General features: G+C 48.3%; 1 protein-coding gene across 1 annotated transcript in view; it reads left to right on the plus strand.

The window, feature by feature from the left end:
• Positions 1-25652, plus strand: part of ARHGAP42 (Rho GTPase activating protein 42) — a 139337-nt gene that overhangs the window by 28469 nt on the left and 85216 nt on the right. The window contains exon 2 of the mRNA XM_007520717.3: positions 10618-10713. Coding sequence (XP_007520779.1) covers positions 10618-10713 — 96 coding nt within the window. The remainder of the gene's footprint in view (positions 1-10617; positions 10714-25652) is intronic.

Raw genomic sequence — 25652 nt, forward strand, 5'->3', positions numbered from 1 at the left:
TTAAAAGTTGATTTTTATTTTATTACTTTTTAAAAACACTCCTTACTGGGGAGTCAGTGGTTTACAGTGGATAGTAAAACACAGTAGTCAAAAGTTCACTTTTAAAGTGTTTTTCCTCCCCTCTGATCTTGTGTTTCTCAGTGTTAGTGTGTATTCATTCATTCTCTGGAACCTCTCCTACTAACAGTGAAAACGACAGTGCAAAGACGTATCTAGACTCCCTTGTTCCATGCTTTTTTCATAAAAATGTGATCTTAGAAGCCCCCCCACCCCGGGGCCCAGGGGCGAGCTGCATACCTGGCAGACAGCAGGGCTCAGCTCAGACAGTGCAGCAGGCACAGACTGGGGGAGCCTCCCTGCCCAGTTCAGGGGAAGGAAAGCCTGTCTTCCTTGGAGCTGGAATTAAGCTGTGAGTCTGTTACCCTGGTGACAGTTCACTTCAAGCTGTGAACATTATGCAGGGGCTTTGGGCTCCTGGAGGGTAGGAGTGGAGGGTGGGGAGATGAAGCCAGGAGGGCTGGGCAGTCCTACTCCTGGTGGTTCCCCCCCAGCCCCTCTATCTACTGGCCAGCTGTTGGGGGCAGGGGGAATCGTGGCAGGGACATGGCCCACTGCCTCCTGTCTGACCCAGGGCCGCGCAGAGCTTGGGAACTTCACTTTGAGTTGTTTAAAATCTATATGGAGAGTGGGTATTTGCGGAGACAAATGGTGACAGTTATGTATGAAGCGTAGTTATTCCGGGAACTAAGATGTGGGCCTCCTTCCAGTCCCACAGACCGGGGTGGTTGAGCAGGCAGCTTTGAGGGGGTCTGGGAACGCTATTTATCATTGACTTAATATGGAAAAAATTGAGTGTTCCTATACCCCAAATCACCTAGCACGTCATCTAAGAACATTCTACTAAAGGGTCTGTGAGGCTGGCGGACCTGGAGCTTCTCCCCTTTCCTGTGCTCAGCTGCCCCTGCTCAGGCTGCAAGTCCTCTCCCGCCTCTTTCTGAGGGTCAGGTGCCGTCACCCTACCTACTGATGGAAGTGACTGTTGTTTTCCTGCCAGGCTGTACGTTGCCCCTTGGGTGGAGTCTTATATTTGGTATAAGCAGGCCTTTGTGTTACATGGTAACTCCTGCATGTCTAGCCAGAACCACTATCTCCCTTCACTTCCTTTGAAACTTTGGATGGAAGCTAAGCTTGGGTGTGGCATGGGTGGCTGTGAAGTCCTCTCAGTCACAGCACTTGAGTGGCCTGTGGGCACACACTGCCCGAGATTCCAAGGCCGTCTCGGGCTGTAAATAGCCTAGCTTTCAGGTGTGTGAGCTCTGGGTGGTGGTGGTGGTGATGTGTTTGAAGTGTTCTGTTTTATAATTTAAAGCAGTTGATCCTATTAATCACTTATTTTTAAAAATTTTTATTTATTCCCTTTTGTTGCCCTTGTTTTATTGTTGTAGTTATTATTGTCATTATTGATGTCGTTGGTTGGGTAGGACAGAGATAAATGGAGAGAGGAGGGGAAGACAAAGGGGGAGAGAAAGATAGACACCTGCAGACCTGCTTCACTGCTTGTGAAGTGAACCCCCTGCAGGTGGGGAGCTGGGGGCTCGAACCCGGGATCCTTACGCCGGTCCTTGCGCTATTAATCACTTCTTAGAGTTCTCTTTAGGACTAGCAACCACCTGACCCTTGGAGGTTCCTCAGAGCATGACAAAATGGATCTGCCCTGTGACCCAGCAGATCCTCTCCCAGGGATCTATGCAGAGAGCACATACGCACCATCCTGAGAGATCTCTGTATACCTGTGTTCATGGCTGCACAGCTTGCAAGGGCCCAAACCTGAAAGCGACCCAGGTGTCCAGTGACAGATGAGTGGCTGAGACAGTTGTGGCGCGCGCGCACACACACACACACACACACACACACACCAGAATACTGGTCAGTTGTAAAAAAAGATGAAATCTTCTCCACCTCCATATCTTGAGTGGAACTTGAGGCACTCATGTTACATGAGGTAAGACAGACTGAGAAGGACAAGTACCAGATGATCTCACTTCTGGTGGCACTTAGGAAGCAAAGGAAGAAGGGGAAAGCAGGGCGGAATTTGGAGTAGAGCTCATGGTGACCTGTGACCTCTACAGGGCGTGTCACTGCTAACACCTCCCCCCCCCCCAAAATTTATGATTGACTGATAGAAGATGGGACAGAGAGAAAGAGAAAAAGGCACACAGGAAGAGCGTTCCTGTAATTTCCAGTGTCTTTGTACACCAGGCCTGGCCTGTTTGTTAAGCAATGAACACACTAGATCCTCGCTTCTGCTGTCAGAGAGAGTGTTCTGGTTGGGGGAGAAATGAATCGATATAATGTGTCGCACCTCAGGAGGTAATAAATGCTCCTGAGACGGTAACTCGTGTGAGGTGATGTTAAGCTAGTAAATACAGATGCTCTAGGCAGCCTTCACCAGCATGATCTTGGGGTTTTACAAGCATGTGTCTGTCGTAGGGCCTTCTGTCACTCAGGACAGCATTCAGGGACAGTCTGGAATGAGTGAGGAAATGAGACTGTGTATAGGGAGCTCAGTGACTTGAGGGGGAGACATTTCATTCTCACTAATGTCAGTACTGTTAAGCTGGCTGCTGCACGACTGTCTTCATCTTGCATTGCTTTTGAATCTTCTGGAAGTGATTATCAAACTCTAAGTGGTTTGACAAGTTGACAGCCTCTTCAGATGCACTTGATTGGGGTTAGCGCCAGTCCCGCCTTCTGTCTGCAGTCCACTTCCCTCCAGCAGTGAGTCACCCAGAGGCCCTCGGTCCAGACCGCCTGCTGCCACTAACGCCGCGCCGGGACAGGAGGCAGGGTCAGTGCCGGGCTTCTTAAGACTTTCATTTCATTTCAGGAGGGAGGCAGGGAGGGAGGCAGCATCACTCTGGCATTGGCGATGTTGGAGATTGCCTTGGGGCCTCACACAGGCATGTCCTGCTCTCTACTGCTGAGCTGTCTCCCTGGCTGCCTGTGTGATATTCCTGATCAACCAGATGCACCTTATGTGGGTGACTCTGACAGGATGCTCTACTTGCTAATTCTTCCTAACTTGTACCACAATGATATCTTTAATAAGCATCTTAATTTATGAGTAAATGTTTCAGGATTTATTGCATTTAAAAATTTACCTGGGTTACACAAAGCATTTCTCTACCAATACTGCAAGCACATTGCATGCAGAGTTGTGCTTAAGTCAGGTACTGTTTGTTGTTTCTAGACTGGAATCTTCTGAGCCAGCTCGCCAGACACACACCCCCCCCCCCCCCCCTTTATGGACTTACAAACTCGTCTTCACTAGGGCCAGCCAAACAGTTTGTCTCTACTGAAACTCTCCCGAAGACATTGATTTAATAATACAGATTAACTACGTAAGCTTGCAGTGAACATACTGTTTCCTACATTTGCCATCATAATACGGAGGACTTTAATGGTTAACGCTTGCTGAACTGGCGTTTCCAGTTTCTGTTCTGGGCCAGACACTGCTCAGTCAGTGTCATGGGGCTTTCATGGCAGTGCCACAAGGGCTCAGTGGCTTCCTGTGGTGTGTGGAGAGCCTGGGATTCAGAGAGGCCACCTGCTTGCTCTCTGGCTTGCCACAGTGCTCAAGCAAGCCCCTGACGGCTGTCCATGTCTGTCTGCCTCTGCGACACATTATCTGTGACAGGAACTCTACCATGGCAGGGTTCTTCTGAGATCTGAATGTATCTGTCCTACAAGGCTTTGGTTTATCTCTGAAAACCCTTGCTTTAACTGCTCCTGCCTCCTGCAGCATGGGTATCCATTGCTAAATAATGCAGTGGTGCAGCAATGGGGGAAGGGCTGGGATACACATCCAGTAAAAGGCGAAAGAGTTATATGATCTGGAGAGAGACCAGAGTCTGGGCTACCCATCCAGTGCAGGAGTCGAGAGCACCTAACACTGGGCTCATCGGTGTCTGTTCACTGGAAAGTGGCCAAGCAGCCCTATTGTTGCTTTCTTTGGGGCACTGAACTAAGCAACTGGTACAGTTTGGTTTCCAGGGTGATAAAGGACAACATTGGCACCCTGTTGCTGGCTGGTGATTCCCTCTCCATCAGCCTACAATCTTCAAGGAAAGAGAAGTCTTCGACTCCACTTGGTCAGTCACATCTCCACTAAATGCATTTTTACTGATTTGCATCCAATACTTGAACCCTCTAGAATGCTCCCCACTTGATGATGAGGTGCAGGCCTTTTAATGTGCCATTGGGTTCAGTTTGCTAAGGTTTCTGGAGGGTCTTTGCATGTGCTTTCATCAGGGATCTTGCCTTTGTTCGATTTGACTGGGAGATAATGTTGGCCTTGTGAAATGTGTTTGCACATTTTTCTTCTGATTTTTTTTTTTTTTGAAGAAGAGCTTGAGAAGGATATGAAGTCTTTGAGTACTTTAAGTATGACTGTTAGACTGCCATTATTATTTTTATTTTCTTTTTTTTGTCATGCTCAAGGCTTCACCAGTCCTGGCTGCCATATTCATTTCCATTTTGTTGCCCTTGTTTTTATTGTTGTTGTAGTTATTATTGTTGTCATCGTTGTTGGATAGGACAGAGAGAAGTGGAGAGAGGAGGGTAAGACAGGGGGAGAGAAAGACAGACACCTGCAGACCTGCTTCACCACCTGTGAAATGACTCCCCTGCAGATGGGGAGCCGGGGCTAGCCGGGTGCTCGAACCAGGATCCTTATGTTGGTCCACGTGCGTTTAACCCGCTGCGCTACCGCCCGACTCTCAGACTGCCATTATTTCTAACCCATTTATATACAATAGAAAACAACAAGGTTAACATTTTAAAACTGTCCTAGTAAAACTCAGACGTTTTTATCCACAAGAGTTTCTGGATGTTTGTCTCACACCATGCAGTACTCACCCTCCTTTTTCCTCTGACTTTTCTCCCTCTAATAGCCTGGCATTTCTGCTTCTGGTAAAGCACTACCCATAACTGCAGTTATTAAAAACCAAGACTTGTTGGGTGGTTGCTTGACATGTTTTGTGTAGTGTACTGCATGCTTTTTATTAAGTTCAGGTTTGCAGTTGTGCTCATGTGTGTCCCCAGTGCTATAGCTTTTCAGTCATTTGTCGATAGGGAGTTTTCTGATCTATTTTGCCTTTAAGAGAAAATGTAGATTCTGCCTTTACTTTGGTGTTTTAAAAATGCAACAGATTTTGGGGCTGGGTGGTGGTGCAACTGGTAAGCTCTCACATTAGTGCAAAGCGCAAGGACTGGTGCAAGAATCCTGGTTGGAGCCCCCTGCTCCCCACCTGCAGGGGAGTCATTTCACAGATGGTGAAGCAGGTCTGCAGGTGTCTGTCTTTATCTCCCCCTCTCTGTCTTCCCTTCCTCTCTCAATTTCTCTCTGCCCTATCCAACAACAATGACATCAAAAACAGCAACAACAACAATGGAAAAAAGATAGCCACCAGGAGCAGTGGATTCATAGTGCAGGCACTGAGCCCCAGCAATAACCCTGCAGGCAAAAGTAAATAAAATAAATAATTAAATTCAACAAATCTTAAAAAGGTCATAAAATCCAGAGCTATATATACCAGCATGTGGAATGGTTTTATTTAAATGATTTTGGGAGTACTGTTTATGTTCTGTGTGTCAGGCCTGTTGGTTAGAGACTTGAGCTGTTAGGGAATCATGTTGCATTTGGTTTTAATTCAGTTGGAGGTGTCGGGCTTCCTAATTAGGAGCTGTGCACTCAGGAGACGGTGCGTGACTGAATGTGAGCTAGATCCCTCAGATCTGCAGCTTGATCAGTGTTGCTATCAGAAACCATCAAGGTTCTTTACTTTCGGTGTCTGGACAGTCAGGACAAATAAATGGAAGGTCAGGAATTCAGAACACAATGGGAATAGAGAATTCCCATTTCAAACTTTCACGTCATTTCTGGAATTCTCATTTGAACTAGATGAGAGCTGTCTAAGCCTGTCTCTGTGCTTCTAGAGGACTGTAAAGAGAGCAGCACTGAGCAGACCCTGGCCCCACACATCACTGCCAGATAAGCACTCCGCCCTCACAGTGAGTCAGGAGGAGTTGAGACTGTGAGCAGATGTTTTTTTTTTTTTTTTTTAACTTTATTTCTTTTATTTGATAGAGCAGAGAGAAAGGGGGAGACAGATAAAATAGAAAGAGTTGTACTCTTATGTGGAAAACTGAGAAATGTTATGCATGTACAAACTACTGTATTTAATGTCAACTATAAAACATTAATCCCCCAATAAAGAAGTAAAAAAGAAAGGGAGACAGACACCTGCAGTGCAGCTTCACCACTCATGAAGCTTTCCTCCTGCAGATGGGCACTGGAGGCTTGACCCTGGGTCCTTAGGCGTGGTAATACATGCACCTGACCAGGTGTGACACCACCCAGCTTAGCAGCAGTTTTCTTGAGCATTTTTCAAGGGTAGATACGGTCCAACAGCTGCTACTCAGTTTCCAGAAATTATACCTCTTCCTTTTCTTAGATGCTCCGTCTGGAAATAACCAGCATACGTTAAGTGCTTGGATATAAGCTGGACACTGTTCCAAGTGCTTTATCTTGACCTTTTTCAGTTCTTCTCTCAGTCATCTGGGACTCAGTCCCACAACCGCACTACTAGTGAAGAGGCAGCCATGCTCTTCTTCGCTGCGGATTATGGGAAGCACAGTGACTGTGATCTCTGTGAGGTTTTCTCAGATTACTTTTCTCAGTCAAGGAGCAAGGCCACGAGAAGCTAAGGACTGTGAGGGGGAACGTGGTGCACCATAGGAGGCAGGAGCTCCGCAGGACGCAGCTTTTCTCATCACTCATCTGAGCTTGAGGGAAACTCAAGACCGAGTGCTGGGCAGGGGGAGAAGGCTGTGTCTCTGAAAGACCCTGGGTACCCACCCACTCTTCCGCTCCTGCCCCCCCCCCCCCTCCTGCCCCTGCTCGACTGTGAGAAGTGCGCTGTAGCATTGGGCTCTGACGGTTATTTAAATCTGAGAAAAGGAACACAGGTGTGATACTTTCCCTGCCTCTGCCTCAGGGAGAGTCCCCTCAAAGAGCCAGGCTTGAACTTCTCTTTGGAGTCCGCCACGCTGTCCCTCGGTGTTTGGCATAGGTGTTGTGATTTTCTCCTTTGCCAGAGCTGGGGCTGTGAGAAATGCCTGTTTGAGCTTGGCTCCTCTCTGCAAGACCAGTCACCCTTCCCACCCTTGAACCCGACATGACCCTGAACAGTAGCCACATAGGGGCCTAGTGTGTAGCACACACACCTCACTCAGCCTTTTAGTAACCCTGTGAGATAAGCACTAATCCTCTGTGGTAGAGATAAGAACAGGGTCTGGGAAGGAGGAGTCCAAGATGTCACAGCTCACTGGTGAGTGCAGGTCTAAAGAAACCTTTGCTTTTTCTCAGCAAGGTGGCTGGCTCTGCTCTTTCTTACTGAAAACCTAGAGCAACGTTCTGTTCTTAAGCTGACGGGCCTTTTCATTCTCTTCAATTGAAGGCACTTCTTTGATAGAATGAGTGATGGCCAGCCCTGAGGTCTTATCTGTTTTATGGGGAGAGATGTTCTCAGATAAGTCACATCTTCTTTCTAGAATTCGGCTTATTTTGTTTTTAAGTAGACTGGGGAAGAGGGGAGGTGGTGGCACACCTGGTCCACTACAGTGTGCAAGGACCTAGGTTCAAGCCCCCCGGTCCCCGCCTACAGAGGAAAAGCTTCACAAGTGGTGAAGCAGGGCTGCAGGTGTCTCTCTGTCTGTCTCCCTCTCTACTTCCTCCCCCTCCCTTTTCAATTACTCTCCATCTCTATCCAATAATCAATAAATAAAATACTGTTTTAAAAGATTAGGGAAAGTTCCCACCTCTCACTCTTTCTCTAGTGTGTGTGCTGCTCGCACACTTGTGTACGCTGCACGCGTGTGCAATTGCAGAGTTATCTCTGCGGGCTGTGTTGGTGAACATCATCATGGTGCAGGAACTCCCCTGTGAGTTCTACTCCGACCTGGGCTCCTGACTGCTCATCGGGCTTTGATTCTTCTATTAAAGGAGCACTCTGAGACACTCTGAACACTCTGATAGTTGTGAAGATGGGTAGGAAGACTTGATATGGGACTCACTGGTGTCAAAACTATACAGTGGGGAGAGTAATGGGACTCAGCGCTGGATGGAGCCAGTCACGTCAAAGAACAGGTGATGAGAACGACCAAGAGGAAACCCAGTTGGGGGCGGGGGTGGGTGTTCCACTGGAGGCAGGACCTGGACTTTGTACGAATTCTGAGGAGCAGGGCTTTGGTCAGGCTGCCTTGTGGGAATTCTTGCTAACTCGCTTGGCAGGATTCTTGCTCACTCTACAGGCCCAGCAAGGTTGAAGCTAAGGCCAGAGAGAGGACTCAGGAGAACCTGATGAAAGGTTGATCCAGAAAAGTCTTTGCCAAGCCCCATTGTTTAAGCTGAGTGAAATTCACAGGAGGTACAGATGGAGAAGTGCGGAGTGAGTTCCAGAAAAAACGTGTTTGTGTGTCAACTCAGACGCCTGGGGCCATCTCCCCAAGGCTGCACAGTCAGATTAACTTCTTAAAGGTGTTACTGCACAAACGTAAGCAGGGCTTCTTAGGTGCCAGACTACAGTCTAAACACTTGCAATATTAACTCAGGCCTCCAAATGGCGCCATGAGGTGGTTGTGTGTTGTTAAAAATTCGGAAGGCTCTTGCTGGGTGGGCTAGCTTCACGGGCGGGTAACAGAGACACGGAGACAACGGCTGGACAGGGAAGCTGTATTTCTTTATTCAGGAACAACGATTCATAAACTAAACCAAACTAATCACCAAACAGAACTCTGCTGTCTCTTTGCGGCGGCGCAAGCACTCTCCCTTACTCTGGAACTCTGGAACTCAGGAACCCTCTCTCTCTTACTCTCGAACTCTGAACTCTGGCGGGTTTCCTTGGGGCGGGGCCAAGCGGGCCCGCGAAATTAGCAGGCCTGATCTAATTCTCTTGGTGGGGGAGAACTAGAACCCAATGTAAAGCATACAACAGTTGCATCCTTTTTCACAAGGGACGCCCAGGAGCCCCAAGGCCTGGGCGCTTGACTCAGCAGCCTGGCTCCGGAAGCTTCTTTCCCAGCCTCATTGCTCTGGAGCCTCTCAGGCTTGTCCTCCAGGACCTACCTCATTGTGCCGGGCCTGGTTTTATATCTGTCCAGGAATAAAGACTTGCTTCTTTTGGGCTTAAGCGGGCTCTGAGTTTTGTTTAGACTGAAGGATGTGTTGGCTTTTTCTTCTGTAAATCCCAAAATTGTAGTCTTTGCTGGCTTCCCAGGTCATTGGCGAGACACAGCCCTTTGCCGCTCCACCTGTAGAGTAATGCTGGCCCTTTCCAATCAGAGACTGAGACCTCAGTGTTTCATCCTCTTAATAGAGGTTCCATTTATGGGGAGTAGATGGGATTTCTTTGATAAAAGGTTTTGGAAATTAGCTTCCAGAGAAGGAGACTAGCACCAACATTCTTCATGGAAGACGTTCCTTTTGGGCAGAATAGATCTAGTTTATAAAACATCCCTGGAGCCATTCTTTAGTTTTTAGTGTTTTTTTTTTTTTATCTTTATTTGTTGGATAGTCAGAAATTGAGAGGGAAAGGGGTGATAGAGAGGGAGAGAGACAGAGACACCTGCAGCACTGCTTCACCACTTGTGAAGCTTGCCCACTGAGGTGGGGACCAGGGGCTCGAACCTGGGTCCTTGCGTATTGTAATATGTGTGCTCAGCCAGGTGCACCACTACCTGGCCCCCTGTTTTTAGTTTTTTAAGTTTCTTTTTTTCTTTATTGGGGGGATTAATGGATTACAGTCAGCAGTAAAATACAGTAGTTTGTACAAGTGTAACATTTCTCAGTTTTCCATATGATACTCTAACCCCCTGTGAGGTCCTCCTCTGCCATTGTGTTACATTTCTCAGTTTTCCATATGATACTCTAACCCCCTGCGAGGTCCTCCTCTGCCATTATGTAACATTTCTCAGTTTTCCATATGATACTCTAACCCTCTGCGAGGTCCTCCTCTGCCATTATGTTTGAGCACCCGATCCCTCCCCCCACCCCAGAATCTTTTACTTTGGTGTAATACACCAACTCCAGTGTCCAAATTCTACTTTGTGTTTTATTTTCCAACTTTTTTTTTAATATTAGTGATTTAATAATGAGCGATAAGATTGTGGGATAAGAGGGGTACAATGCATACAACTCCCACCATCAGAGTGCCACATCCCATCTCCTCCATTGGAAGCTTCCCCATTCTTTATCCTCTGGGAGTATGGACCAGAGATCTTTATGGGGTGCAGAAGGTGGGAGGCCTGAATTCTGTAACTGCTTCTCTGCTGAACATGGGCATTGGCAGGTGGATCCACACCCTCAGCCTGTCTCTACCTTTCCCTATGCGGTGGGGAAGAGCCATTCTTTTAAATGCTACTTAAATTGGTCAGACAGGTATTTTGAAAGCTCTGGCTGAGGCAGGATTAAAACCCTGGTCACATACTGTTCTAGTGTAGAAGCACTCAGGCTGCCACGGTCCTTCTGACTCACAGTTCTTACCCTCTGACTTGCAGATCTGTCGATGGCAGTGCAGAAGTTCTCCCAGTCTCTCCAAGACTTCCAGTTTGAATGCATTGGTGATGCCGAAACAGATGATGAAATCAGCATCGGTGAGTACTCGTCTCCAGTCCATGTTGTAATTTCAGTCATTCTTCAGACACTCGTTTCATTGAAATGTAGCATATCTACACACACCCAGATAAGAAATGCCAAAACTGTTCTCCATCTTTGACAAAGGTTGAGTGTGTGAGTGTGTGAGTGTGTGTGAGTGTGTGTGTGTGTGTGTGTGTGTGTGTGTGTGTGTGTGTGTGTGTGTGTGTGTGTGTGTTACTGTGGTAGAGAGTATGAGAAATTGCTTTAAAATTGAACTCTGGTTTTTCCCATACGGAAATTACTCAATCATTCCGTAACTCAGCTCAGCCCTTTGAGAAGCTGTGGATAATAGTACATGTCTCTGCCTTGACGTGAGTGATTCATTTAAACGTGAAATAGGCAATGTGCTAGTTTTAAAATTTATCTTAGTTTTTGTAACTCCCTACTGACGACTCAGTAGTTGTCTATGAAGAAGAAGAAGAAGAAGAAGAAGAAAAAAATCCATCCAAAGAGGCAAGAGATAGGTCACCTTGTAGAGGACATACTTCCCATGTGTGAGGGCCAGGGTTCGAGTACCTGCACTGCATGGGAGCACCATGCAGAGCACCAAGAGGGTCTGTGAGTAGAAGAGCGGTGGTACGGCATCTCTCCTTTCCCGTTTCTCTTCTGCAGCTAAACGGTGGGCTGCGGTGGGGCTGGAGGCAAGTCTACCGGGAACAGTAGAACCAGTGCAGTGTGAGGCCCAACAGATGAAGCCGGGTCCTTCCTGATGTGCTAAGGCCCTGTTGCCACAGAACCAGGGCACTGCCAGAGAGCAGGGCACCAGAGCCCAAAGCTGGCTTGGCCACCATCACTTGGCACTCTGACCTTGAGAAGGCAGGTCTCCGGGTGAATCAGACGAGTTAATTTCCTGGAAAGTGAAGCAGCTGAGGTTGTGATCTCTGGAGTTGTGTCTGCATGTGAGTTTTTAACTGTTGAGGGTGAGATTCACACAGCATTCTTTAGGTGGTATGGGGGATTGAACCTGAGACCTTGGAGCCTCCGGCATGAGGGTCTCTTTGCATAACCATTATGCTGTCTATCCCCCACACAGTATTTCTCCTACCATTCAACAGTCCAGAAGGGCCAGTTTGTGTGCTAGATTAGAGCTGTGTCACATACCCTGCACAATATACCTGTGTCTGATTTAAAAAATAGTAGTAAGTACTGTAAGTGTTTGGCGTCAGATAGAGAGCTTAGTGACAGCTTTGGCCAGTCTCTGGAGGAGCACGCCTGTGCTTCCAGTGGCTGTGAGTGTCGTGTTGGGGCTGCTGGTGCAAGGACTTAAGAATCCCAGGGATTTGCCATGTCTGACATGTGATCCCAAGCCACTTTCCTCTGCCCTGCGCCTTTCTTCATGGTTGTGGCAGCGTTTCTAAATAAGAACTTTGCATTAACTTGGGGAACTCTTTGAGTACCAAGCCCCAGACCAGCTATGAAAGCAGAGGTGCTGGGTTCGATTCCTTGTGTGCCTGTAGTTGACTGACATTCAGGGAAGTGCCTTGTGGACTCAGAGATCAGCCTTCCTGCCTGTGGGTTGGATTCAAGTACCCTGGTAGTGGACGGCAGCTGCGCTCACCCCCGTGGACCCAGCACACACAGGTCAGTGGCTCGCTCTGCTCCAAGTGGAGGGAGTTGCCGTGAGGAGGGGTGTGCTGCCATGTTGGTCTTGGCTCCTGGTATCCTCAATGCTGTGATGAGAGGTGGTGGGGCCCTGCCCGTCACTTGTCTGAGATGCTACTAAGGAGACAGCAGGTTAAAGATGTGGACTGTCCGGCAGGTCGAGGCTCACTCGTCCACAGTTACTACCTTGTGGTGTCCTGGAGTTTGGCCAAAGGCTGGGGACACATAAACACTTCATGCAGTTTGACATACTGTTGCTTGCTAACCTGATATTCGGAAACTTATCGAACTTCTATCAAGGGGGAGTTTATTTAGACTTCATTGTTTTGTTTTGTTCTACCTTAGAACAAAAGGATGTATATTACAAATTGTATTAAGGAGCAATATTAAAAACAGTGTTTCCATTTCCTGACATTCAGTATCTTGTGTCCTCAGCCTGAGCTCCCAAGTGTGTTGTCAACATTAACAAGCTATGTGGAGATTCCAGACAGAGCAGCAGACTGAACGATACTCCTAAGCTGGGAAGATTATGAGGCGAGTGAGGACAGGTACCCACCGAGGACAGTGGTGTGAATAGTGTGTGCCCTGAGCTGAGCTGGGGGCAGGCTGCGGGGGGTTGGGGTGGTGGTGGAGCTGCGTCAGCTCCTGCGGTGTATGCTGAGTTCCCAGTCTCAGCGCCCAGGCTGAGAGCCCACTGGAGGCCCAGTTCCAGTTGCTGCTTTCCTCCTCTGATTTCATGGCAGAGGAACGAGCTGAGACCTCTGGAACCCTTTGAGTAACATTGAGTAACAGCTGCCACGCTTCCCGTGGGGTGTTTTCGAGACTTGTCAGTGATGTGACCACTAAAGACGATGGCTTGCAAAAAATAATCATCTGAGAAATGAGCACTGTGAGTGCAGAGTCACTTTCAAAGGCAGGATGTGCAGGCTGTGTGCAGGTGTGGGTGGTAGAAGGGGTGCATGGGGGTGGGGGCAGGCGGTAGGGCAGCGGGTTAAGCGCAGGTGGCGCAGAGCACACGGACCCGTGTAGGGATCCCGGTTTGAGCTCCCGGATCCCCACCTGCCAGGGTCACTTTATAAGTGGTGAAGCAGGTCTGCAGGTGTCTGTCTTCCCCTCCTCTCTCTGTTTCTCTCTGTCCTACCCAACAGTAGCAGTAACAACAAAGGCAACAAAAATGGGGGGAAATAGCTTCCAGGAGCAGTAGATTTGTACTGCAGGCTGAGCCCCAGCAATAATCCTGGAAGCAAAGGAAAGGGGGTGCATCATGGATGGGCAGTGAGTAGTGAGTCAGGCGTCTGCTGTCAGCCCTCTCAGGGTGGTGTAGGGCACGGCCCAGTTCCCCACAGACTTGGGTAAAGGAGCTTCCTATGCCAGCACCTTTCCCCGAATTGTGGAAGATGTTGCCGATTTTGGTAGAAGTGCGGGCCTGCATTGGATTGCTTGTTCCTCCGTCTCACCTTGGCTGGCTGCTGCTCTGTTTGTGTTTGAGTTCCAGGAAGACTTCCTGGGTTGGGAGCTAGTGGGGTTGGTTGTCAGGGGCGCAGTGGGGGATTCCTGTGCTCAGTGCTCGGTGTTCAGAGCAGGGCATTTGCCTGCACAGCTGACGTCCTGAGCAAGGACTTGGCTCTTGGTTTTATATCCTCCCTCCCTCCCTCCTGACCTCTCCTTGAGTGGCTGGATATTCCCCCTTCTCTATGTCACTGGTGAGATTTACAGGTCTCCCTACCTGCCCACACAGCTGGGCTGCTGGGCTCTCTGTGCCACAGCACTTCCCACAGGGCCACTCGTGGCCCACTTCCTAAGTGCCTGAGTTTTGAGTTTCTGCAGACCCTGGACTGGGAGTACAGGGCAGGGGTCGGGGCAGCTCCTCTAGTCAAGTGCATTTCTTACTGTGCATCGAGCTCAGGCCCGTGCCCCACGGAATGCCACAATCCGGGAGAGCTCCACCGACTGTGGAGCAGTGTTGTGTTGTCTTTCCCTCTCGGGCTGAAATAAAAACAATGAACAAATGACTCAGGATGGTGTCATCATACATGTGTGAGAGTCCAGCATATCTCCCCTTCTCTGTCTCTCCCTCGCCTGCTCTGACACACACACACACACACACACACACACACACGCACGCACGCGCGCACGCACGCGCACACACACTCTACAGTGAGAGATACTGGGGGCTTGACGCTTAGTGATGAAGAGGAGGATGGTGATTAAGATTCAGTTTCCATACATAGATTGCCTATAGAACACTTTGTCTCACTGTAGTGATAGAGTAAATGTATGCAAATGCAAAAAACCCATATCTGCTCCAGAGGGAGTCATGTGCACCGCCTTCAAACCTGATTAGTAGGGAAGAAAAGACGTCGTCTGAAGAAAATAAAGCTCTGTTCATCAGAAGCTTCCTCGTGGGCCACTGAAGCCGTCAGGAGCTGGACTCTGCCATTGTCTGCTTGGCCTGCAGGCCAGCTAGCCCAAAGGCTCAGCGCGGCCCCGGTTCTGAATTCATGTCCAGAGCAGAGCTGGTGTGTTCAGCTACTCTGCGCTGCTCCTTTATTTCATGCCTGTGATTTGGAATCATGTTTAGTAAGTCTTACGAGAGGTCTGGGGTCAAATATCTCTGCCATTGTTAGCCCAGGCGGTGCCAACCGAACCTGTCATTCTTAGGAGCCGCAGCTTGTCCAGCGTGTGTACCTGGGAAACCCACGGGGAGTCCAGTTGCTGCTGTGTGTAAGCAGCCTGGTGAGTGCTGCTGTGTGGGGCACTCGGGGAAATCTTGGGCAAACTGAGACTTGCACTAGAGAGATGATACATGTACGAAGAAGGAGAGTCCCTTTGCTAATGAATGTTTTAGGCGGAGACTTCATTCTTTCTGACACACCTAAACAGAAAATGCCTGTGGTGGAGACAGGCAACACAGAGAGACAACCACAGAGCTCTGGTTATGACACCAAGTGGAGAAATAGGGACTCCTGCTAGCTAGCTAACTCACCTCGACACTCGGCAGTTCTGTCTTGCCCAATGTATCCCTGTGAAATTTCCACTCAGTTGTGAATGTAGATATGCAGGCATTGCAAGTAGAAGGGGTTAGAGTTCAGCCAGCACTGCTTAACTCTGGTTTATTGGTGGTGCCCAGGATTGAACCTGGGACCTGGAACCTCAGGCATGAAAACCTTTTTTTTTTTTTGCATATCCATTATGCTGTCTCCCCAGCCCTAGTGCTCAGTTCTTACTAGGCTGCAGAGCATGACATGTAAAATGCTGGTGTAGAAATCAGTGTGCACATTGTCTGAATTCAGAGTGACGGTGGCAGGCCAGCCCAGACGAGGTGTCTCTCCTGAGCTGCCTACAGTGCACTCCGGTTTCTGTGCTCCTCTGACTTCAGGGGAATCTGTTCCAAGGTGAGCCTACAGGAGCCGAATTAAGAGTACATTTTCAGGGCCCAGGAGGGTAACTGTTGTCTGGGTGAACAGTGCTCTGTCCAGGCACAGACAGTGGTGGCAGATTCCTCTCTGCAGCAGGGCAGGCACCCACACCAAACAGGCACAGTCTCTGCCCTGGGCCTGCTGTGCCCTGGGCCTGCGGCAGACAGAAGCCAGAGTGACTGCTGACACCTGCCTCTTCGTTGCCCCTGGCAGAGAAGTCAGTGTGCGGACAGAGACATAGATCGGTTTTTGACAAAGCAGCCCACCCACTTGGAGGAAGCAACTGCTAGGCCCAGTGGAAAGGAATGGTCAGATCCAGTTTTCCAAGTGATTGATACAAATAGTTCAAGGTGGGTGGCGGGCCAGACACTGTTTGCAGTGTGTTTTCAAGGGGTCCCTGTATAATTTAGCAACATTGTGAGAGACAGTAACCTGCATATTGGGGTTAAATAAATCACTTTTACTTATAAACCCAGAAAATGCACTTACAAGCTCATAAGTGATACCTGCAACATTTTTAATTTGGTTATAAGCTACAAACATTCATTCATAAAGTTGACCCCAGTATTTGTCTAATGAAGTTATTCCGCTGCATATGGTAGAACGTGGTCATAAAATTCTGCTTTGGGAAGTAGTTACAGACCAGAGACAATAACATTTATCTACCACAACTGGACTCTTAAAAAAGAGGGGGGGGGGAGATCTGTGATTTATTTATTTATTTATTTATTTATTTATTTTTTAGGTTCTAGGAATCAATTTATCTTCTTCATTTGTTGACTCAAAAATAAATTCACCCATTATTACAAAATCTCATTATAATCCATTTAAATGTGGCCATAAACCAGGAGGTACTCTAAGTGAAGCATTTTCAAATTCTTAAATTGTTTGTGCAAGTTAACAGTTCCTTTTGAACCCTGTAGAGGAAGCATATTTTACTTTTAATGACTCTCAGTTGGACAATTGAATTATTGTTTTCCAGTTTTTTTCCACCACGATTTTTGCACCCACACAGAAACCACCCACCATCAGGGCTGGAGACAGCTGGGAGGTTTACACATTTCAGGTGGTTTGCTCTCTTTAGAGGAAACCACTCCTCTTCAGTGATGCTTTCATCAGAATAGCTTTGTGATTAGAAACTGTTTTGATTTTATTTGAAATTCAGTTTTTTTTTTTTTTTTTTTTTTTGGGGTCTGAAAAACCTATGTTGTAAGTCAAGCATCTCACAGAAAAAACATTCCTTTGACTTACTGTTGTATATTAACTATTCCTTTGGGCCTCATTTTGTGCATTCTGGTAGGTTAAATAAAAAGCAATTCCGACTTTCTCACAGAGGGCTCAGCCTCTTATCTTCTCCAGAAAATTATGGGCTCTTTGAGGTCAGAAAGTAAGCTCTCTTTACATCTCTATCCTTGCATAGCAGCTGAGAGCTTTATTTTTAGCAGAGATTCAGTAAATGTTTGTCTTGTGAGCAGCACGTCTGCAAAACCTTGTAAACACTGATAGAAACAAACAACCTTAAGACAGACAGATGCAGTTTAAGTCATGCATTAAATATAAAGCATGTAGCTGAAGAAGTTGGCTATCAGTCTTTTCTGTCTGATAGTAAGCTAAATTTATAGAGGGAAACAGTTTATATTACTGCTCACTCACACACATACGTAATGTTTACACATAGCTGATTATTTACAACAAATGTCGTAAACTTTGTAAATATTCTGGCCAGAGCTCCAGCTTTTTCTGTTTCTTAATTTATTCGTTGTTGCTTGACTACTGGTTCTGTGACAAAGTCGAGATCTTTCCTCTGTGGAGTGTGTAGGCCCAGACAGTAAGAAGGAGCACTTCTCTTCCTTGGAGATAGCCCAGCGCACAGCTGACACCCTTTGATTACAGCCCCTGTAGAGGGACTGTCTGCTCATAGGGGCAGGTCGATTTCTAGTGTTCTGCGACTTCTCCAGACTGTTTTGATAGATGAGTGGCTAAGAAAGTTGTGGTATATTTCACAATGGAATACTGCTCGGCTGCTAAAAAATGATGAAATCATTTCCTTTGCTTTATCTTGAAGGCAGTGTTAAATGAGATAAGCCAAAAAGAGAGGGACGAATACTGGATGATCTCACTGATAGGTAGAGCTAAAGAAACAAGACCAGAAAAGGAAAAACACAAAACAAAATGTGAATCTGGTGGGAATGTATTGTACCAAAGTGAAAGACTCTGGAGAGGGAGGAGTTGTGGAGATGGTGGTGGGCATACAGTGCTGGGGTCTGGAATGTCACCTGCAGATGAGAAGGAGCTCTTTCAGGCCACTAATCCAAGAAGGGGGGGTCACCCTGTTTCCATTTTAGACTTATTTATTACCACCTGGCTTATCTCTGGGGCGCGGTTCTGGCACTGCAAATTCACTACTCTTGCCAATCATTTTCTCTCTATATATTTTGTTTTGATAGGACAGAGAGAAGTTGAGAGGGGAAGGGGAGGTAGAGAGGGAGAGAAACAGACACCTGCAGACTTGCTTCACCACTCATGAGGCCTCCCCCCTGCAGGTGGGAAGGTGGGAGCTTGAACCTTGGTCCTTGCCCATGGCAATATGTGTGCTTAACTAGGTGTAACACCACCCATCCCCCCACCCCCTGACTTTAGGAATGCGATTCTGTGCCTCTTCATTGAAGTTGTACCTTATGAAGGATTTAAGAAGGGTTCCAGGTGGTCTTTTCTTCAAACACTGAATGTGGCCCCGTGTATCTTCAGATCCATGACCAGTATAGCTGGGCCCAGCTAGCCTGCCTTCTTACATAAATTATGCGTGTGTCTGTGGACTTTTTGGTCCTTTTCTATATTGTCTTTATGAGACCCACAGAACCTCAGTGGGTTTTTTTGATGACATGCATTCATTTGGAGCCACGGCCTGAACCCAGCATTCTATACCTGTGTTACACCCACGCTCCCCAGCCTTGCTCCTCCAGTTGTCTAGAGTGATGTTGGCAGCCCTGGAGTCATATGGGTGGTTTGTCAGTTCACATCCGGACCTGTGCTAGGCCCTCGTTGACAAGTGTGTCCTAGTTTGGGAATGTCTTGCCTCGGAACAGAGCTTTCTCTCTGTTGGCTATTGATAAGACACCCCACCCGTCAGGGGAAGGTGAGCGGTAGCCTGTGGGGGTGTCAGGTGCACAGTATGGATTAACCATCTGGCAAGGTTCCAGTGGTGCTGCTCTCAGTCCATCCTGCCAGCTCCGTTCCTGTTGACTCCTTCTGGCTTTGCTTGGTGGTGCTTATCTCCTGCTGAATGGAATACAAGTTTTACGTCTCCTTTGAAAATACCCTTTGTAGAGAATTTTTTTTTTTTTTTTTTTTTTTGGTGTGGAGTAGTTTTATCTATATCTGGGAATGACACTTCTCTAGTTCTGTAGTAAATTCCCTGGGAGGTAATTGGACTTATTAAATGTTTGGTTAAGATAGGGAGGTGGTGTGTGATCCAGGAGATGGCGCAGTGGGTAAAGCATTGGACTGTCAAGCCTGAGGTCCTCAGTTCAACTCCTGGCAGCACATGTGTGATGTCTCATTCTTTCTCTCTCCTCCCGTCTTTCTCATTAATAAAGAAATCTTTAAAAGAAAAAAAGGATAGGGAGGTGCTTCAGCAGGTAGAGTGCATTCCTTTCAGGCATGGACCCTAGGTTTGATCCCTGGGCCTACATATGCCTGAGAGATGCTCTGGTCTTTATCCTTCTTCCTGTCTCAGAAAATAAATCATTTAAAAGCAGTAGTGACTTGGGGCTATGCCTGGGGTGGGGGCATGAAGTTTGGGTGAGCTCGAGTGGGTTCAAAGCTCAGCTCTGTGACAATAGCTTCATGGCCTTGCTGTTTATTTCTCCGGTAGCCAGGAGCGTTTGTGTTTGGGGCGGGGGGAGGCTGCTGGGATGCAGCAGAGACCAAGGCGCTTTGCCCAGAACTGCTCAGCTGCGCCCTTCTCCTCCTTGCAACACCTGCCTCCCCAGGTGCCCTTCTCCATCAGGACAGAGGCCCCCCGAGAGGGCAATCGGGGGACTCCGGGGCAGATCCGTCAATAGCTTGTGATGGGGGAGCGGTGGTGGAAATACCAGAGAGAAAGAAAAACATGCAGCTAGAGATGGGGAGGTGAGAGCAGGAGCTTCTTGGAAGGACACTCGCGGGCCCTTCTCTGAGGCAGGAATGAATGAGGCTAGTTTTGAGCAGAGGGACTGGAGGTTCTGGGGGAAGCGGCGGCCAGGCCATCTGCTGTGAATGAGGGCAAGTGTGGGGATGGCTTCTTGAGAAAGGCGCCTTCTGTCCTGAGAGCCACCTTGGGAAAGACGGTGAGCAGTGACCCAGGGCTGAGTGACAGGGATGCCAGAACGGGATGGCTGGAGCGCTTGGCGCAGAGGCCTCTCCTCCTGGTGGTGTGCAGCTAGCTGGAGCCTGTGGGGCAGGGAGGCTGGGCTCCAAGTGGGGAGGCACATGTGGTGGCTCCACTTGGTAGTGACTGAGGACTGGGTGCAGAGCAGGATGTGGGGAGGCTGGGCAGTGGGTTCCTGATGCATGAGGGAGGGGTGCCCCTGTGAGTGCTTGTTTGTTCCCTTTGGGGCAGGATACTTGGCGCCCGGTTAACCTGTGACACAGACAGCTTGGGCCTGCTTTGTCTCTCTGTGAGGGGCAGGGAGGCAGATGGGCACTGCCTTGTTTGCTCACCCTTCTCCTTTGGCAAGAGCAGCTTGCTGGAAGAGTGGACTCTGGAATCAAACCCTCTGCTCCAGCAGGGAGGAAAGGCGGCATCAGGACTGGGACAGCAGACAGAGTCGAGGCGACTAGTAGACTCTGAGAGTAGCAGCTCTGCTACATTCACAGAATGTCACGGTTGAAGAGCTTTGCTACAGTTCATACGAATTAATTCAGCCAGTGAGATCATGACGTCTGGGGAGAAACCAGCTGGAGTCAAGATTTGGAATGGTGTAAAGTAAGCCGCCCTTTAAAATGTTTGTCTAAGTTTGTCAAATTTTGACAACATTCTATAAATTTGTGTATAATGTAGAAACCCAGTGTGTATATGAAAATATGTACTAGAACTCAGCAGGCCACCTTGCATCCGTAGTTTGATAGTTTCAGAGCAGATCTTCCTTAAAAGTCCTGCTTCATTTCAGAGTCTGGAAAGAAAACCACCAGATAAGTCTATTCCAGTGTGAGAAATACTGAGATTGCTCTCCTGACAGTCGTTCTCAACGGGAAGGGGTGAGCTCACAGTCTGCAGTAGCAGCAGCGGCAGCCTCTCTGCATGGGAAAGGTCTTCTGGAGTCCAGTAGTGAGCCAGGGAACACCAGTGAGGCCGGATAGGAAGGAAAGGCCAACACCACAAGGATGTCAGCCCGAGTGCCCTGAGGCACTGCTGTGCCCTGGAAAGAGGCTGGCTCAACAGACAGGCAGGCGCCTACCCCCCACCCACCTCTAACACTGTGGGGACTGGATGTGGGGCCCACCAGCATAGGAACTGGGGAGTGAGACCCTGCTCTCAGAACCCCTGCGGAGGGCCCGGCCCCTTGCATTTAGTTCATGGATTCTACAGTGAGCAGCCATCTGCCTTACCTGTACTGAAGCCTGTACTGACCTGGACCGTAGGCGGACACTGTGCTGGTCGCGGCTTTTGTGGCACGTCTGCTCGGCTGAGGCAGTCATGCTAGAGAGCAGTCCGCGGCGGGCGGTGCATCTCTGAGTCATGCACACTTAGCCAGCTGTGCTAACATACTAAAACATGAAAATCACGTTGAGTCGAGGTGCTGAAAGGTAACTGACCCAAATGCCTTGTGTACTAGGGCATGTTGTTGGGATGTCAAAGGCTCTAAACACCTGCTTTCAAGGTGGATCTCCTTGTGTGTCTGGGAACTTAACAAGCCAGACCACCAGGAGTACATTGCGAGCAACCAGCCATCATGCCCTCAAAAATAACTAAGTGGGGAGTCAGGCGGTAGCACAGTGGGTTAAGCGCGCGTGTCACGAAGCGCAAGGACCCGCGTAAAGATCTCAGTTCCAGTCCCCGGCTCCCCACCTACAGGGGAGTCGCTTCACAGGCGGGGAAGCAGGTCTGCAGGTGTCTGTCTTTCTCTCCCCCTCGGTCTTCCCCTCCCCTCTCCATTTCTCTCTGTCCTATCCAACAACGGCAATATCAACAATAACTATAGCAACAATAAAACGAGGGCAACAAAAGGGAAAATAAATAATAAAAAAAAAATAACTAAGTGGAACACTGTGTTTTCATCTGACTCGCCCCCCAGGAAAGCTGACATCCCCTGAACGTAGAAGCCACAGGGACCTGCCTCCACTTCGCCATGGACTGTGACTTTCCTCCTGTTGGTCTTAGCAATCCACTGGCTTCAGAGCTTGAGTATGTGTGAAGTGTGTGCTCACTAGCCATGGCTGTGGCTGCGTGGGGGGACTGAGGTATCCCGTGGGAACTGGAGCCACGCTTGGCCACCCCGTCTGCTGTACAGACACCTTTCCTCACTGTTCACTCAGACCCTTGCTCACCTAGCGTGCTTCTTGCTGTGCTGCTAGCTAGGCTGTTTCTGAATCTCTCATGCCACTGCATGCTGCCTTTAATCTTGTAAAAGCTTAGCGACTCGGACTCCATCGGTGTGAGTTCCCAGCATGTGCTGCTGGTGCTGTGAGGTGCCTGACCATTGTGGACCTTGCAGGTGTGGTACTTGCTGTTTCCTGGATGTAGAAATAGATTCAACTCCAGCTTTTTCAGTGTTGACAGAACTCAAAGGCTATGACCAATCTGCCTGCTCTGGCTTGCAGTCTGAGTTAAGTGCTGGTGTTTCACTGACTTTCTCCTACTCCTGATGAAAAATCCATGCCAGAAATGGCTGATCAGAAATTGCTCAGCTGCTGGAGCACAGGACTTGCAATGCCTGAGACTCAGTTCCTTCTCTTTGCCATATATATTGAAGTGTGTACACACACACACACACACACACACACACACACACACCTCTCCCTCTCCCTCTCCCTATCCCTCTCTCTCTCTGTCTCTCTCTCTCTCCCTCCCTCTCTCATCTGAAATAAATCTTAAACTACAGGTCCATGCCAGAAGCATACTCAGCTTGAGAGAGCCTCATACTCAGATAGGTGAGTGCAGTGGTTGCCGGCCTTGCCTGCACTCATAGAAAGATTGTTTTGATATAACAGAGTCTCAAGGCTCGTCTCCATTAGCGAACCTGAAAACCATGATTCATCCTGTTATCAAGTGAGAACGTGAGTTGACATCATTGCACTTGTCACTGAGTGTGTCATCTGTCCTTTAGTTTGAGTCATGTTCATGCTGTTTAGGTTTGAGGAAAGACTCCTGAGAGGAGTATTTAACACATCATTGTCTGACTTTGATAGACATATGGCCTGGATATAAGACAGACATGCTTTTCTTAACTTCCCTTTTAACCATAAAATCGGAAACATTCTGTAGAATAGTGCTGTCGACAATGAACAGAGCCCAAGCATCTTGATTCTCCACCTTGATCTCAGACACCAAACACGGTCAAAATGGTAGGGAGATCATGCCCAAGCCTGCCAAAAGATGGCTCAGAAACACATACTCTAAGCAACTAGGGGTATTTCAGACTTTGCAGTACTGGCAAATCTGGAAGCCACTATTGTCTGTCCCTCCTCACCAGGTAGGTGTAGTTGGTGGCTGTCGATACTTGAGACCTGTCACAGGTAGAGCAGCATAATGGACTTCCTTGCTTCAGAGGTATTTCAAAATGCTACATTAAAGGGATCACAAGGAATATTCTTGACCTCAATTTGTTGGGAAGTTAGGATGTACATAGGAAAGTATATTACGACATTTTCCCCCAGTAATCTTATGGCCCCGGTGGTCAGGAAGGGGAGAGATTGTCACTGTGAATGCAGCCAGGACAAGTTTTGTGCAGGTGGCAAGAGTGCGGATAGCTGATGTGATTTTCCAGACTCTCTGGCGTGGCCTTTTCATGATATTTTATGAAGCCTGGGATAAGAGCCAGCAGGTTTCATTTTATATAGAGCAGACAAACATAACCTATCACCTGTTGAAGGATCACTGTGCATACAGTGTTGTTGTTGCTTTGAATTGTCCTCTTTAAGTCAAAACCAGGCCTGGTCAGAGTTGGCAGTTGTAACACCAACTATTGGATTTGATGTTAGACCAGTGCCCTTTTGCTGCTTATAGAAATATTAGGGGGTAGGGTAGTAGTGCAGCAGGTTAAGCACACGTGGCAAAAAGCGCAAGGACTGGCGGAAAGATCCTGGTTCGAGCCCCTGGTTCCCCACCTGCAGGGGGGTCGCTTCAAGGGTGGTAAAGCAGGTCTTCAGGTGTCTGTCTTTCTCTCCCCCCCTCTGTCTCCTCTCCTCTCTCGATTTCTCTATGTCCTGTCCAACAACAACAATAGCAATGACAACAATGGCCTCCAGGAGCAGTGGATTCGTAGTACAGGCACTGAGCCCCAGCAATAGCCCTGGAGGCAAAATATATATATATATTAGCCCAGATGAATCTGAGACATCATAAATACTTACACAAGAACATATTTGGGTGCTAGACATTTGCATGGAACTAAACTACATCCCATGTTGCTTGAGTAAATTCTGAAGAAAGGACTGTCACACAGCTGCTGTGTGTCAGCATGAAGCTGGGTACTGAAGGAGTGTTTAGCATGTTTCATGCCCAAGTCAGGTACAAACTAGATGCCATCCACTTTTCCTGGGCCTTCAGTACCAGAGGTTTCATTCTGGCCTCTCCCCTGACAGACTCTGATCTGCTGACGTAGGTTAGGGGTCAGGGGCTCCTGTTGGGCTTTGCAGGTGGGTGGGGCAGGCTGGGTGCTCCGCAGCCCTCTTCGCTACAATCCAGTTAGTGTGCTCCTTCTTCAGCTACTGTGCATGTGGCATAGTATTCTTAATTTCTGCTTGCTTTCTTGTACGTGTACTCAGTGAACTATTCACGTAATACTTTGACATAGGTATTTAGTATTTACTTGTTTGTTTGCTGTTGCTGCCACTAGGAGAGGTAAAGGGACTGGGGGTGGGGAGACCTACAGACAGAGACATTACCACTTGTGAAGCCTCCTGCCTTCAGGTGGGGGCCAGGGCCTTAAACCTATGTCTTCTGAGCACGGTGATAATGTGTGTGTCAGCCAAGAACACCACTGCAGAAACACAGCATCACGAATGTTGGGATAGAGAGGTGTGACTGCTGAATGAGGACTGGGCTTCCCTTGTCTCTGAAGTCAGATTAAAGGTGGCTCTGTGATTTGCTACTGAGTTGGTTTTGGGGGCGTGCGTATGCACCCCCACAGCCTCACAGCACAGCCCCCACGGCTAGGACTCTGAGATGCTCTTGTGAGGCTGAGGGTGACAGAGTGGGAGCTTTCAGGGTGCCCTCCCAGTCCAAAGTTAAAGTTTCTTTTACTCCACAAATGCTGTCGACAGACCTCTAGTGCTAGACGGAGTCCCTCTGGGACAACAAATACAGGGTCATCTGTACCCCTCACCTACTGCTGTAGACTGGATCCCATTCCCTCTGGGCCTTCTGGAAGATGCCACGCTGAGCATTCTGGCTACCGCTTCCCTTATGTTCCTTGCTCCGTAGGGTTCCCCCCACCTTTTGTTGGAGTGCACAACTCACTAGTTCTGATACGTGGACGCATTGATGACATGGCTTCTGTTTATTCACAAATTTGGGAGATGTGCTGTTAGAAACCTGGCACTGCTCATCTCAGTTATGGTGCTAAGTTTCTTTGCCCTCAAAGACCCCTTCTGCCCCCAGTTCCTATAGCCCACCTGACTTTACGTCTCAGCTTCTTGCTCTGTGGACACACTTTGACACACCTTTGCCTTTC

This window comes from Erinaceus europaeus, chromosome 20, assembly GCF_950295315.1.
Source record: "Erinaceus europaeus chromosome 20, mEriEur2.1, whole genome shotgun sequence".
Lineage (NCBI taxonomy): Eukaryota > Metazoa > Chordata > Mammalia > Eulipotyphla > Erinaceidae > Erinaceus > Erinaceus europaeus.